General features: G+C 39.9%; 1 protein-coding gene across 1 annotated transcript in view; it reads left to right on the top strand.

Annotated features, from left to right (window-relative positions):
- The first annotated feature begins 6,622 nt into the window (after positions 1–6,622).
- Positions 6,623–16,249, top strand: part of ajap1 (adherens junctions associated protein 1) — a 47,303-nt gene continuing 37,676 nt past the window's right edge. The window contains exon 1 of the mRNA XM_030118519.1: positions 6,623–7,341. Within this exon, the coding sequence (XP_029974379.1) occupies positions 7,313–7,341 (29 nt within the window). The 5' untranslated portion in view covers positions 6,623–7,312. The remainder of the gene's footprint in view (positions 7,342–16,249) is intronic.

Here is a 16,249-nt window from a genome sequence, read left to right as displayed (position 1 = left end):
TGCACCACAACATTTAAATAAATACTTTTCTCCATTCGTCTGAATTTATAAAACATTTTACATCTAAAATTTGTGCAAGATTCTTATTTTTTTCCTAAGCAGTAACTTTTTATGAGTTATGAAAGAGACAGAGCCGCACAAACATTAAGGTGTAATATACATACTCTGTCTCCTCTGTATGACTGTTTTTAAGCATGTTTCCAGAATATCTCATATTTTCCTTTGGACAACCTTCTTTTCTTCTGCATAAAATGTGAACAGGAAGCTTTGTTTGAATAAACACTGGGTGACGTTTCAAAATTACAGGTAAGACTGAACAGCTTATTTAAAGGAACAGCAGCTCAACCTTCAGAGTGGCGAGCAAATGTGAACCAGTCACTTTGTCACTTTCACAGTATTTGTATGGCATGCTAGTGGTAAACATTACGTCCTCATGTTATTATCTGGATCTTTAGAAATATTTTTGTTCCAGTACCCAGCCCTGAAAAGTACAGATGTGCCCAGATGTGGTACAAGCGCTACAAATACACTGCATCAGCTCACAACAGCTATATTCAGGATTTAGACCCATGAGACGCATAAACTGGTGAACAGTAACCAATCTGTTGATTTTCCGCGCTAATTGCGGCTCTGTAAATGAATTACAACATCCGAACCTTCAGAAATCCATCCGTTTTGTGAGGTGGACATATTGTTGTCCGCGGCCATCGCATCTCATCATCTCTGCTTCTTCCTCTTGTATTCAAAGTAGCACATTTCATACATTTTAATGTGTGCTTTGGCTCCACTTTCTGATAAAGACAGAACTGAGTAAGAGTGGCTCTCCACCAGATGATTATAAGGGTACATTTGGACCACGGATGCTGAATATGTATGTCTGTTTTTAAGGAGCCATCACTGTAAAGCACTTTGTGACGTCTCTGTTCTTGAAAGTTGATTTATAACTACATTTTTATCCGTTCAATTATGAATGAGAGGAATGGGAACAAGCTTGAAAAATGGCATTAATGATAACACATTATTATAACTTAAATGTTTCCTTTGTTTCTGTTTCAGTGGAAGGTTCATGTACAAGATAGAGGCCTAGTGATCAGCAGAATTATTAGTGAAGATGAAGGTTTGATTTTTCTTAATCTATGAAACATTAAAAAAAAGGCTGGCAAAACAAAGCTTGGGCTTCACAGGGTCAGTATGAGAGCTTTATCATGCCAACAGTCTATGGAGCTGTGCATCTCACTGTGTTTAAGAATTTATCAGTTTACTAGCTCCTTGAAACTTTCTGGAAATTATGTGTAAAATACACACTTTGCTGTAATTTTTATTACAAAAGGAAAATTAAACAAAGAAAAAAGGAAAATGATGGGAAAAGTACAGAACATAGATAAGCGCCTGTAGATAAAACTGCTTGAATAATTAGGAAATGCACAGCAGTTACAATCAGATGAAGGTAATGAGGCTACAACACTAAGATGCATAAAGCGGCTACAATTAGAAAGTCCATAGAAAAAAAGGAGAAAAACTGTTTCAAAAAACTAAAAATGTAATAAATTTGAGCAATGACAATTCATGGATGCCTTGTGGCTCCAGATAAATTTTATTTGGTGGAAAATCATGAAAACACCTTTTTTGGTCATAAAAGCGCTATATAAAACCAATGCATTATTATTGTGTGAATGCCTGAGGCATTCACACGTTTATTTTCCTGTTTCTTTATTATTATTATTATTATTATTCTGACTTCTTCCGCCGTTTTTTGACACGCTTCTACTCCTTCAAATCTTGTCCGATTTGAACCATTCATATATCAAATTGTGCAGCTTTTTAAGGACATTCTGGCAATGTTCTAACTTTTTAATATCTTTTCAACTTTTTGAAATATTTCAACTTTTGTGCAACTTTTTGCCCCATGTTAACGGATGGAGATTTTTTCAAACTTTGGAACCTTATAACTTCTTCAAATCTTAACCGATTTTAACCATTCAACTTTTAAACTATTCAACTTTTTAAACCCTTTCTTCAACCTTTTTCAACTTTTTCAACTTTCTTCAACTTTTTGAAATATTTCAACTTTTTAAAATTATTTTTAACATTGAAGTCAATGGGAAAACCCTTCAACGGATCTTTGAACTCCTTCAACTTTGACCCCTTACAACTTTGTCATACTTTGACGTAGACACGTCATTTTACTTGCAAAATGTAGGCATTTTTATCCTCTATTTAGGTATGTTATATCATGTCCACATCTTTTACCAAATTCAAACTGTGAGCCTTCAAGTACGGAGAGCATTTCAGCCGTTTTTGGAGTTTACAATGGGTGTGTATTGGAAAAGCTAGAGTGGGAGAAAGGAATTTAGAGTGCGGGAGGCTCTGGATTTAAACCAAAAAAATAATTCTTTTCTTGTCCCCCTGGCCACATTTCTGGCTCAATCTACACAATTACCTCTCTAAACGTAGCCACTTTTCTTGTGACCCGTACAATTGAGTCATTTTGTCTCTATCTCAAACGGTTCTCTCTCCAGCTGCATTTCTGTGAGGAGAGCGCAGGATTTTCTCCCATCCGCTCCAATGCATTTTGGAGAGAGATTTTCTCACTCAAATCCAAAACTTCTCTCATGTTCGCAACATCGCGGTGGCTGAATGGATGATCCTACAGACATTATTCCTGCACCATTAAATTCATGAAAGACTTCTGAATCTGATTGTGAACAAATCTTTTTCAATGTCACCTCTGGGTCCTCGAGGAATGACATTTTCTCAACCATGCGCACTCCATAAGAACTGCTGGTTCACTGTCATGGCTGCTGTGCAGCTGGTCTCCATAGCAACAGACACACCTGTTGTGCTGACTGCTGCTTGATGAGTCTGGACTTTTCCATTCAGACTGGAGCTCTGTTGATCCTCTGTTACTCTGACACTGACTCTGCTGTTTCTTCAACTTTCTTAAAGTTTTTCCAACTTTTTGCAACGTTTTCAAACTTTTTCAACCTTTTCCAACTTTTTGCAACGTTTTCAAACTTTTTCAACCTTTTTCAACTTTTTGCAGCATTTTTCAACTTTTTCAACGATTTTCAACTTTTTGCAGCGTTTTCAAACTTTTTCAACTTTTTTCAAGTTTTTGCAGCGTTTTTCAACTTTTTCAACGATTTTCAACTTTTTGCAGCGTTTTTCAACTTTTTCAACGATTTTCAACTTTTTGCAGCGTTTTCAAACTTTTTCAACTTTTTTCAAGTTTTTGCAGCGTTTTCAACCTTTCTCAACTTTTCTCAACTTTTTACAGTGTTTTCCAACTTTTTCAACGATTTTCAACTTTTTGCAGCGTTTTCAATCTTTTTCAACTTTTTTCAAGTTTTTACAGCGTTTTTCAACTTTTTCAACGATTTTCAAGTTTTTGCAGCGTTTTCAAACTTTTTCAACTTTTTTCAAGTTTTTGCAGCGTTTTTGAACTTTTTCAACGATTTTCAACTTTTTGCAGCGTTTTCAACCTTTCTCAACTTTTCTCAACTTTTTACAGTGTTTTCCAACTTTTTCAACCTTTTTCAACCTTTTTCAACTTTTTAGAGTGTTTTCAACCTTTTTTAAAACTTTTTCAACTTTTTGCAGTATTTTAAAACTTTTTCAACCTTTTTCAACTTTTTGCAGTCTTTTCAACCTTTTTCAACTTTTTGCAGCGTTTTCACCTTTTTCAAGGTTTTTCAACTTTTTCCAGTGTTTTCAAAGGTTTTCAACCTTTATCAACCTTTTTCAGCTCTTTGCAGTGTTTTCAAGCTTTGTCAAAATTTGTCAACTTCCTTTTCAACCTTTCTTCTTGAACTTCTTCTGCATTACAGTTTAGCATTTTCAGTTCAGCATTCACACTTGCAGTTTCTTCAGGAACTGCAAATTTTTCTAGTTATTATTATTATTGTGTGAATGCTGAAGGCATTCACACGATTACATTCCTCCTCTGACTTCTTCCGCCATTTTTTGGCACGCTTCTCCTCCTGCAAATTTTGTCCGATTTGAACCATTCATATATCAAATTGTGCAGCTTTTTAAGGACATGGGTGCTATGTTCTAGCTTTCTAAAATCTTTTAAACTTTTTGAAATATTTTAACTTTTGTGCAACTTTTTGCCCCATGTTAACGGATGGAGATTTTTTCAAACTTTGGAACCTTATAACTTCTTCAAATCTTAACCGATTTTAGTCATTCAACTTTTAAACTATTCAACTTTTTAAACCCTTTCTTCAACCTTTTTAAACTTTTTAAACTTTCTTCAACTTTTTGAAATATTTCAACTTTTTAAAATCATTTTTAACATTGAAGTGGATGGAAAACCCCTTCAACTGACCTTTCAACTCCTTCAACTTTGAACCCTTAAAACTTTGTCATACTTTCACATAGAAAAGTCATTTAACTTTTAAAACGTAGGCATTTTTGTCCTCTATTGAGATATGTAATCTCATTGCAAGATCTTGTACCAATTTTAAACTGCGAGCCTTCAAGTATGGAGAGAATTTCAGCCGTTTTTGGAGTTTACAATGGGTGTGTATTGGAAAAGCTAGAGTGGGAGGGTGGCAGTTAGAGTGTGGGAAGGTCTGAATTTTAAACAAAAAAAAAATGATTTTCTCGTCCGTACGGCCACATTTCTGGCTCAATCTGCACAATAACCCCTCAAAACGTAGGAATTTTTCTTGTGACCCGTAAAATTGAGTCACTTTGTCTCTATCTCAAACAGTTCTCTCTCCAGAGGCATTTGTTTGAGGAGAGTGCAGAATTTTCTCCCATCCGCTCCAATGCATTTTCGAGACGCCTGAATCCAAAACTTCACTCGTGTTCGCACAATCGCCGTGGCTGAATGGATGATCCTACAGACATGATTCCTGCACCATTACATTCATGAAAGGCTTCTGAATCTGACTGTGTGAAAATCTTTGTCAAATTCACATCTTGGTCCCCGAGAAATGCCATTTCTTCAACCATGCGCACCCCATTAAAAAGTGCTGATTCACTGTCATGGCTGCTGTGCAGCTGGTCTCCATAGCAACAGACACACCTGTTGTGCTGCTGCAGCTTGATTAGTCTGGATTTTTCCATTAAGACTGGAGCTCTATTGATCCTCTGTTACTCTGACACTGACTCTACTGCTCCTTCTACCTCTATCAACTGTTTTAAGTTTTTGTAGTGTTTTCAACCTTTTTCAACCTTTTTCAACTTTTTGCAGTGTTTTCAACCTTTTTCAAATTTTTTCAACTGTTTGCCTTGTTTTCACCCTTTTTTAACCCTTTTCAACTTTTTGCAAAGTTTTCAACCTTTTTCAACTTTCTTCAACCCTTTTCGACTTTTTGCCGTGTTTTCAAAGTTTTTCAACGTTTTTCAACTTCATTTCAGGGTTTTTCACCTTTTCTTATTCAGTTTTTCTGCATTACAGTTTAACATTTTCAGCTCAGCATTCACACTTGCAGTTTCTTCAGGAACTGCAAATTTTTTCTAGTTATTATTATTATTATTACAAAGGTTATAAACATCAGCTCAAGAACCAAAACTGCTCATACTGCTCATCTTCACATCTTCATACTGAACAACAAAAACAACAAAGTAGGAAGGAGCCATGCTCCATTACAGAGTTGTACCTTGCAACATTTGGCTAATTTCCTTCAAATCAATTCTCTATATGTCTTGAAAGATATAATTGAGTAATTGTAGTTCTGAAGTCATACAAATCCAAAATAGGTCATAAATTATCAAAATGCAAGAGCATTTTTTTCCATTCATTTCAGCAAAGGTCAGAAAACTCAGTTTAAATGCAGTGTTGGGTAAATAACATTACTTGCAAGTAATATTATAGTCAATGGTTGCACAACTGTGGAAGTAATATATTACATTCCCAACACTGTTTAAATATAAATAAATGCTTTAAAAGTTAAGTTTATATCTCGTGGGCAAAATAAATGGAGAAATAAATGACAAAACAACATTTTCTATGTTGATCTTTTGGGAGGAACTTTGTAATGCGTGTTAAGAGAGAGAGAGGGAGCGTGTGTATGGTTGTATGTAGATCTGTGGGTGTGAACAGCTGTGTGGTGTGTGTGTGTGTGTGTGTGTGTGTGTGTGTGTGTGTGTGTGTGTGTGTGTGTGTGCGCCAGCTGTGTCATATGAGTGTACAGAGATGATGTATAGTTGTGTGTTTGTTTACATTGGTGTGCTGTGTGGCTGTGTACAGCTGTGTGTGTGTGTGTGTGTGTGTGTGTGTGTGTGTGTGTGTGTGTGTGTGTGTGTGTGTGTGTGTGTGTGTGTTGTGCTGAACAGCGCTGCCCAGTGTCATCTCCAACCTGACGGTCACGTGACGCGCGCCCCTCCAGCACATGGCCTATCTGGCTTTAAAGTGACGTCACGGCCGCGTGGGGCTCAGCAGGCAGGTCGCTCCGCTCGTCAGTCTGAGCAGAGGAGCAGCAGGAGGAGACGGAGCGTCTCTCTCCTCTCGATCTGCCCCGCTGGCTCTTTAACTCCTCCAACAGCCCCAGCCTCCAGGATTCTCCTCCATCGCCTCCCCTTCTTCCTTTTTTTTTTTCAGTTGCATCTATTTTTTTCCCTTTAAAATAAACAAACAAAAACAATCCTTCACTTTCTTTCTCCCTTTTTTTGCAACACCTCCAGAGATGTAATGAGGACCCTCTGCCATTGGTGACTTGAATCCTCCGTGCTTCAGAGAGAGAGAGAGAGAGAGAAAGAGAGAGAGAGCGAGGGGCGAGCATCCTCATCTTCCGCCCCCATTTTTCTTTTCTTTTTTTTTCTTTTTTTTTACCCCCTCTCTCTCTCTTTGGACGCTCATCTGCCCTTTTAAAAAATGTAGGAAGAAGGTGCGCTGTCATTTCAGCGACGAGGATGCCAACTATGTGCCCCGCTTTCTCTCTCCGCATCTTCCGTCCGTGTGCGCGCAGCCGGGGGTGAAACCATGAGAGATCTGCGTAAAGGCAAAGTTTGAGGGCGCTCACCTGTCCGTTCCTCTCCTTCCTCCTGACAGCCAGCCACGGGGTCGCTAATTCTCACAATTAACGGACAACTTCGCAGAGACCCGCCTGTGCTCCGGTGGGCTTTTATTCTTTTTTTTTTTTCTTCTGAAACTGGGATTTGACAGCGTTTGTTGGATGAATTTTGATGTGCGCAACGCTGGGGAAGGATACGGCTTAAATAATGTTGACAGGAGGAGTAAAGTCCATAACTTGAGTGTTTTTTAAAAACCTTTTCTGTCAGCTATTGTCGACTTTGGTGGAAACCCATCCAAATGGGAGGATACCTGGAGGACTGAGTCGGATTCGGCAGCCGAGAAAAAATGTGGATAAAACGGAGTGTTGCGCGCAGGTAAGACGCGGAAAACATCCAACATGATCTGTCACATTTGTCAGGTTATCACAGGAGGTGGAATAACCTTTTTTATTGATCTGTGTTTTTGTATTTGACGCCGCTCTTCGACAGCATGCTGTCATTTTTCTTTTTTTAATCTACGCCACTGCAAGTTATGAGAGTCTGCTGGAATTGATGATTGGCTTTCATATCAGTACAGGTCTGTGAAATAACGCACGCAGACGAAGTGTGAGACCTCGAAGTTGCTCACGGATGTCCAGTATTATATTTTATAGTGTTGGCAGTCACCAGGTTAAATGGTTTATTGGTTAAATGTATGTTTGGGGGGTTTTTTTTAGGGGTGAAAATGATGGAAAAACTTCACATCTTGTACGCTGGGGGTCGCCAACAGGACGGCTCAAGCAACACACACGCATCTATACACACACACGTCTCACATACACGCACACAGTCTCAAGGTTAGGTCTGACAGCTCTGCCTCATATATGACAACAAATACATGCAAGACGCACACAAACAATCAGGCAGTTAATTGATAAAATGTCAGACGAGAAGAGACAAAGGCAGCATTCATCCGTGCTCCTCGGTGTGTTGTTACATTTGCATGTCATTTCTGGAGTTTGGTGCTTTGAAAGTCTCCATATTTTGGCTCTGCACGCTCGAATGTGTATGTAGAGGACGCATGGAGTGATGAGTACTTATATAAGACAGAAAATAAGAAGGTCTTTTGGGAGAATTAAGCGTGACCTTCTTGGAAATCTCTGCCCTTCTGCTTTTACACAACAAATTAAAAACATGCAGAGCAAAACCAATCAAAAAAGGCTCTAAGCCTGTGTTGTTTTGCAGAACACGATGCTCTTTTTTCTCCCCCAAAACCAGAGCAGCACTGTAGACTTCAGTTATTCAGGAAGTCTCGTTCATTTGAGGTAAAAGGCTGTGAAACCAGACCCAACCTGCCAGCGGTGAGATGCTCTTGCCACCTGCTGGATCTCATTCCCCCCGGTGGTTCTAATCCCTGCCCATTTGCAGCCGTGCATTTATTATGCATGACACACACTGTACATCTTAGGGCTGACCTCGCAGGGTAATGGCAGTGCACGCAGTGCACGGAGCGGTTGTGTAAGATGATGAGAGGAAATTCTTTTATGGCTCTGTCTTTAGATGGATTGGTCAGATGTACAGAGAAACCAGTTTCAGTCCTGAGGAATTTCCCTGTCACTTGCTGGAAAGATATGAAAATCAAATCCACTGCATTTTATTATTAGTAATATTGAATATTACAGAGTGTTTTCCGCCTGAAACGCTCTGATGGTAAATGTAGGACTTTAGTGGGAAAACAACTCTTCTGAATGGCGTTGTTGTTTTTTTTCTTTGGAGCAACAAGAGGGAGAGATGAACTGTGAGCGTCTGCAGAGGAAGCTACTGTACCTGTTGGAACAGACAAAGAACAAACCACCTACAGAAAGCAGATATACGTGGGCTGTGAATGCAACAGCACTGCCTTGAGCAAATCAGAGCAGAGGCGCTGATGGACAGATTAAATAGAAATCTTTAAAGCTTCTGATGTGGGGGATCACGGTGCTTCCTCATTGTGCATTCTGTGCAAAACAACCTCATTAAACCTGGACCACGGATTGGGGACGGGCGATATAATTCTTTATGATCATCATTTATAGACTTTGAAATGATGTGACGGTATTCTTTTAAGAAGTTGTAATCACGCTTTCATTTCAGAGTTATTTGAACCAGCCTTTTCCAGCAGGCTGAAGGTGGGATTTTAAGTTAGGAGGAACAATGTCGTGTCAATTTTATGTTTTAACAGTGAAGGAAAGTGAAGAAAGTCTGGTCCTTGTTATTAAAATTATACATAAGCAGACAAACACTGTACAGAATCCAAACCAGTAGTTTCCATCCGTTTATGCTGGAATTCCTCAGACTGCCTCAGAGAAGGGCTGTGAGCCATTTATCTGAGCTCTCATCTCATAAAACATTGCAGTGAAGTCGAAGGCAAAGCAAAGTTTCCCAGTCTCGAACCACTCCTCTATATTGTGATTAAATATAACTTTTTTTTTTTTTTAGATTAAATAGAACTTGTCAAAGAAACGTGCAGAATATTTTCTTGATACATTCGTAAACCAAATTTGTGGAAAATTTATTGGTTGATAACTGGCTGATATCATCTTCTGCTTCCAGAACCAATTACAGCCACTTTTGAGTGACTGAAACAGGCTGCATGTTAAAAATCAGCACCGCAAGTTGAAATGTCTTTACAGCCTGACCCACTCAAGCTGCGGCTCACAGTGAACATGGCAATAAGGAAATTTGCTGTATTTGCTCCTCAGTGTCAGACACGTCGATGCGTCACGAAGAAATAACATATCCCGTCTCAATCAACAATGCAAGTGCCCATAATGGCTCAGAGCGATAACAGGCTCATGCTGGAAAGCGTCTAATGTGAGGGTTTACCAGCCGAAACTCATCTCTCCCACACGAGGCGTCTCTGGGCTCAATCTTTCACGGGCGTCACACAGTTTTCGGCTCCCCACGGGGAGCTCTCGTACTGCTGAGGCACTGGAGATGCTATCAGGTCTCAGCACACTGCGGCTGTAAAATACGACTGGCAGGGACGCCGGCTGCCCTTCATGAGGGCCTTATTTGTCAGCGGCTTTCAGTGGGATTGTTATGCACAGGTAAGCGCCGTTTCACGTGTGTCCAACACTGTCCAGCCTGCAGGAATTCTTGTAATAAGCGTGAGGAGGTGATTATGAAAAGCCCAGCGAGGGAGAGGAGTGTCAGTTTGAAACGAATAAAAGGAAAGTGGTTTTAATGAAGCTGCAAGGAGCTCTGGAATTGTATCCTTATATCCTTATATTCCCGGTGTTTAGTATTCTGTGTGTTGCTCTCATGGAAAACAAACATGGAAAAAAAAAAAAAGTTCCTGTTATGACTAGCTGTCTAGTCTTGATTAATATCGCTGGCTTAATGAACAACGGTTCCAATATATTAAACATGACGCTAGGAGCTTTTTTACCCCCTCTGAGAGAAACAATTATATGTGCATAGCTACTCAGGCTGTGACCACACGGCGAGCTCCAACATCAAGTCCTGGGTTCTCAGACCATCAGATATTCCTATGATTTAGGTGCCATCTTAATAGCCTCTATGAGGGTTATTAACTGGGCCTCTCTGGAGCATGATTAACCTAATTTGCAGTGAAATAGGCTGTGTTGCTTCTCTGAGATCCCATCCTCCGGAGGCGTGTGTGCCTGCGTGCGTGCGTATGTGCGAGTGTGTCTGCGTGTGCGTCCTTAACACCCTGTGCTCAGCAGTCTGTTGAATCCAGAAGGACCAGAACAGGTTGTCCCTGTGTAATAATGTAAAAGACTAAACAGGCATGGAGGCCATTGCATTTGACCGTTCCTGGAAAATGTCGCTCCGTCGGAAAAGAGGCGAGGACAAGAGAGAGGAAAAAAGCTGTTGTTACCAACAGGAGTGTATGATAAATGACCCAACACTGCCGGCGCTGGCTTCACAGGAGACGTAAACAGAATCAAATTATAACTGCGACTGCATCACATAGTTGCAGACTAAGTGCTTAATATGAGCACATAAGAGAAATACTTGATTTCAGGCAACGATGTCCACAACTGTAAATAGTATCCGGTTGTTTTTGGACTGAAAAACTCGCCGGAAAGTTCAAATCCAAGTTTTCAGCTTGCAGAAATCGGCTTTATTGGCTTTAATGGCTGGCTTGTCCAGTTTGGGCTGCACAAGAAAGGCTGTGTTTCATTGCAAAGACGCACGTCTATCCCACAGAGTAAAGGAACTAACAGCACAGAGCTCATACTTGATTCATGTAGTGAGCTTTTGCCGGATCAATACCGCCTCTACAAAAGGATCAGATTTATCCGTCACAGCCCTTCCCACTAACTGGCCTCCTCCAGGCACGGGGGCGTCTCTCAGTGGGCCGCTTTCCACTCAAATATTTCATAAATGAAGAAATGGAACCCCTCTTTACTCCTTGCTCTGTTTTGTTCTCAGATTCTCGGTGGTAATGGATGTGGTCTGTGGCATAAGGCAAAATGAAACCTTTGACAGCGAGGAGCGAGGGTCTGGTCGGACCCGCTCCTCTGATTCTTCGTCCTCCTCACGCTGCTCCTTTGCAGCCAGCTCTGCTTATTTCTGAGCATGTGGGTCATTTATGCTGTGGTGTAGGACATTGTGCAGTGGGAGTAATTAATGGGATGATGCAACACCCTTGGCTGTTGCATCTTGGACCCTCTAACCACACTCACACACACACACACACCTCCGCACCTTTTTTCCATTTTTTTGGGTTGTTTTCCTCTATAAATTATGAACTGGCCTCAGCGGTGCTGGATGGCTTCTTACACTCCAGCCGTAGCAGCAGCTGCTGGAGCTCAGCCTTAAAGGCATGGATGGGGTTTGTTTGTGCGTGTGTGTGTGTCTGTGTGTGTGTTGCACTCTCCCAAAACATTTGGAAGATTTTATCCAATATTTGCCTGCTGCAAAAAAAAAAAAAAGCAATCCATAAATCTCAGGAACACTTTGGAAAGTCAACTGTGGTATTTATCTCCCTAATACTTGAGATCTACTGAGGATAGCTTAATGCTTCTAGCTCACAATCTGTATTTCGCAGAGCCACGCAAGTGCATGCAGCTGATATAAAAAAAAACGAAAAACAACCAACACAGGAGAGAGTTTTAAACGCTGCAGTTTAATTTATGATGAAACAATGTTAGGAGAGGCTTTTCCTTTAAATCCAGAGGAAACTAGGTGCTACACTGGTCACAACAGAAGCTTTTGCAGTTTTAGTGATCTTAATGCTGCACTGCATCTTCCCTTGATATGTTTTTTCAGGGCTGGCAGGAGTGAGTGAGAGAAGAAATGTTCATTTGTATATTATCATTGGTGAGTATTGATCACTTAGCTTGGCGACTTTGGTTATTGAATGGTTAATCTTGCTAATTATTTTATTTGAGTGATCTGCCCGTGGGAATGAAACAGAAAGTGGTGGTTTAGTGTGGAATGTGCTAAAAAAAAAAAACCCTGAAAATAAATAGGTGAAAACATGGCAGAAGGCAGCACTCAGGAGATTTTTCCATCTTTTAAGAAGACTAAATATAAAACACATTTGCTTTTTAATATGAGTTTAAAGAAGAACCTGATGAAATGGGAAGCTGTGTGCAGAACAAGCTAAAAGAATAGTGCTGAGTAGAGGAAACACTCCAGTTATAAATGGTTAAGGCGAACAAGGTTACTGCTAATGTTTTACTTATTGCTGCAGAAAATCCTTTTTTACTTCTTTTAAGACCATTTTGTGAGGATTAAAATTTCATTCCAAATTGTTTAAATGTGCAGACAACTCTAAGAATTCTAAAACGGAGAAGGAATTTGTGATAAGTCCATGTAAAGGATCTTGATGACGGTTCTACTTCTGCATGCTGTGAATGTCATTTTTATCTCTCTGCAACTCATATTTTGTATATCTTTTCTTTTATGTCTTTTGCTTATTCATTAAATTAACCTTGGAGTCATTTCTTGTGGCATAAAACAATTAAAAATTGCTGTAGCATTTAAATATGCACGATAAAAATCAACACAGTGCACTTAAATTTAGCTGTTACATGTTAATTTGGTGACACTGGGTCAATCAATGTTTTTTCTCAGTATGGAATGCTCACAAGAAAGCTTCAAATCACATCCTAATCCTTGTACTGTGACCAGGTTAAGTGACCAGATTATTGGTAACAAGGCACCTTGGGTTCTGCTTGCATGACGTTTCAAGTGAAAACGTATCGTTTTTGCATTTTCACTTGAGAAACGTTTTGCGTTTACGTCGCATTGTGTCTGAAAGCGATGTCCGCTTTCACGGAAATGGCAGAAAAGCTGAAAACAATGTAGTTTTCATGTTGGGCCACTAGTGAGCACTGTTGTGTGTTTTTGTAATGAAACCACACGCAGAGAGCAGTACGCTATAAAGATTAATAACGGCGGCTACACCGACATTTGTATGGACAGAAGATGATGCTGGGTTGCTATAACAGGTGACGGTCATTGATAAAGTTGTGCTTTCCCTTGTTTACATGGAAATTGAGTCCAAGCGTTTTCAAAAAGTTGTGTTTTCTCCCGTTTTCACATAGACAAAGTATAGACAAAGTTTTCAAAAGGTCTTCATGTCAAAAAGTTCAGGTTTTCTGTTGTCATGTAAACAAATCCCCAAAAGGCAACGAAAGCCTCATGCTTTCACTTGAAAATGAAAAATGAAATACTACTTCATAACTGTGACCATCTTGATTGGAAAGTTATTGAATAATTTAAATAAGAAGTAGCAGTCTATAGTAATAATACTGATGACTCTGCTAATTTGATCTGAGTCTCAGTGATGGGATGCTTCTTTTCTGCTTGGCTGATGATCAGTGGGAGATGTGAGCAGCCAGTGAAAACACCTGGCCGGCCTCGGAGCCCACCGCACTCCTCTCCAGTGGGGGGCACGTCACTTGGTTGGAGCTCTATCCGGCAAGATTTAACCACCATAATCAACAAATTAGAAGCACAACATAGTGGGAATAAGTGATTTGATTCCTGCTTATCTTGGCAATTGGACTTGCCATCACACAGTCGTGCGTGTGTGTGTGTGTACGAGTGTGTGTACATGCTGGGTTATATTTGCTCTGTCACTTAGCCGTAGAGCTTGAGCACGCAGCCCTCCTCAGCTCCAACAAAGGCACGATTGCATATTCAACAGGCTGCAAATAAAGACCCAGAGGTATCACAGCTACTCCTTTAAGTAGCCGGAGGATCACCCCCCTCCCGCTCAGCTGCACTGGATGAGATGCAAATACTAATAACAACCAGGGACGGGCTCCAAAGAGCAGCCAGAAACACCAGAGATAAATCCTTCTGTCACATCGCGACATCATTCTAGTCTCACTATGATTCTCAACACGCCTCATCCTGTTATACTCGTCCCTCAAACCCTCAGTTGACTCTTTCTCTTGAATTGCAGGTGTTATTCTTTCCTTCTTTCTATTCTGTCACCAATTTCCACTTAGCCACGAGGTTTTGGCAGATGTTGAATTAAATCCTGGAGTTTTTCAGTATATTGTCATACCTTTGTTATAAAACACACACACGATCATGTTACCTGATAGTCTGGAGCAGGTCTGTGTATAGTAATTGTAGATTAACTGGCATATGTAACCCTTTGAGTTATAGAGATATGTGGAAAGATTTTGTAAAGTGTTGATAATCACATGGGGGGGCGTATGTTTTAATGATAGCGGAAATTATTTATTTTTTGTCTGAAGTGCTGCCAAAGCAAAACACGTGATCTCTTTTCAGAGAGACATTGGTGGGATATGAGGCTGTGCTCTGGTTTTGCCATCACGAGGGATGTTAACTCCAATAATCTGCCATCCAGCAGATCTTTTGACAAATGCTGGTGGAGCCTCGTCCCTGAAAAGTGTTTTTCACAATAGAAGCGAGTGGGTGAAAAAAAAAAAGAAAAAGTGCCAAGCATTGAGGGAAAAAAAAAAAGAAAAAGAAAAATGAGCAGAACTGGATTAAAATAACAATAGGGCTTTTTGCTAATGGTCCAATCTGAGCTGCTGCCACAATATGATACTGTCTGTGAGAATTATGGTGGATAAGAAAGGTGCTGATGTTTCAGTGAAGCCCCAATGCTTTCCCCTGTGCGAGAATGTAAGGCCGCCATTCTCACCCGGATGTGTTCGTCTATTAGGACATATTAGGACCCTCAGACAATAATGCAGAACTCGTCTTTGCTCCCACAGAGGCTCTACCCCTGTGGAAGAGTTTACATTTGGAGTCATAACAGCTTTTATTGTGTCCAGCACTGTGGGCCAGGTGCCCGTTAAAATGAGTTTAAAATAGAATAATGCAACAGGCCTCGTATCCTCATAATTCATAAATATCCAATACACAGGGCCATTCATCAAAGTAGCAGAGAATTCCTTTCAGCACTTTGTATACCTTCTGACATTTTCAATTTGCTTTATCATTAACAGTCTATTGAGCTTATTGAATAGGGAAGACAGACCTGCCACATTTTTCACAGCAATACCAGATTTCTCGGAGAGGTTCAGGCTTTTTAATGGCCGTATATTTCTCCAAATGACAGTTTGGTGTCCCTCTCAAACAGTGTATGATTACACTCCCTCGTGTGGAGTTTAACTTACTTGAAAGAGAATATCGTTCCAGGAAATTCAGGCATTATTAAAAACAGAGTATGACACAGCTAACGCTTGTCCTACTCATAGACTTTAGCACGTACAGAAACTGCATTTTTCTTACTTTTTAGTCCGTGATATAAATTGTCACCATGACTTGAATTTGTCAAACATGCAGCAGCATCATCCTCCTCTTCCTCCTCCTCCTCATCGTCAAATTACAGTAAAAAGAAGTCAGCTTCCTCAATGTTTATGACCCTGTTACAACACAGTAACAGAATCCAATCCACTTTTCCAACCACTCCAGAAAATAAGATGAGTTTTTTTTTATATTCACTCTTTTTTTTTTTTAGTGAAAATCAAGCAAAACTTAGAACAACTGAAACAATTGCAGTTATGTGTAGTTTGGCTATCATCATATCAAGTGACTACAGCACCCATTTAATGGGGGAAGTAAAAGTTGTTTATTTTTTTATTTTTATCCCTGACTTGTAAAAAAAAAAAAAAAAAAAATGCTGTAAACTGCATCAAGGTTGCTCAGCTAATCGCATGCTCAGCTGCATCGAAAAATAATTTGCAAGATCCTTGAGGGACTGAGCCAAAAATTGTTTTTCTTCTTTCACAAAGCAAAACACTAAAGATTATTAATGATATAGCGTTAGAGCTTGTGTCAGTGGGGATGATGACAGGTT

This window comes from Salarias fasciatus, chromosome 20 (assembly GCF_902148845.1).
Source record: "Salarias fasciatus chromosome 20, fSalaFa1.1, whole genome shotgun sequence".
NCBI classification, from domain to species: Eukaryota; Metazoa; Chordata; class Actinopteri; order Blenniiformes; family Blenniidae; genus Salarias; species Salarias fasciatus.
This window is presented reverse-complemented; position numbering and strand designations above follow the sequence as displayed.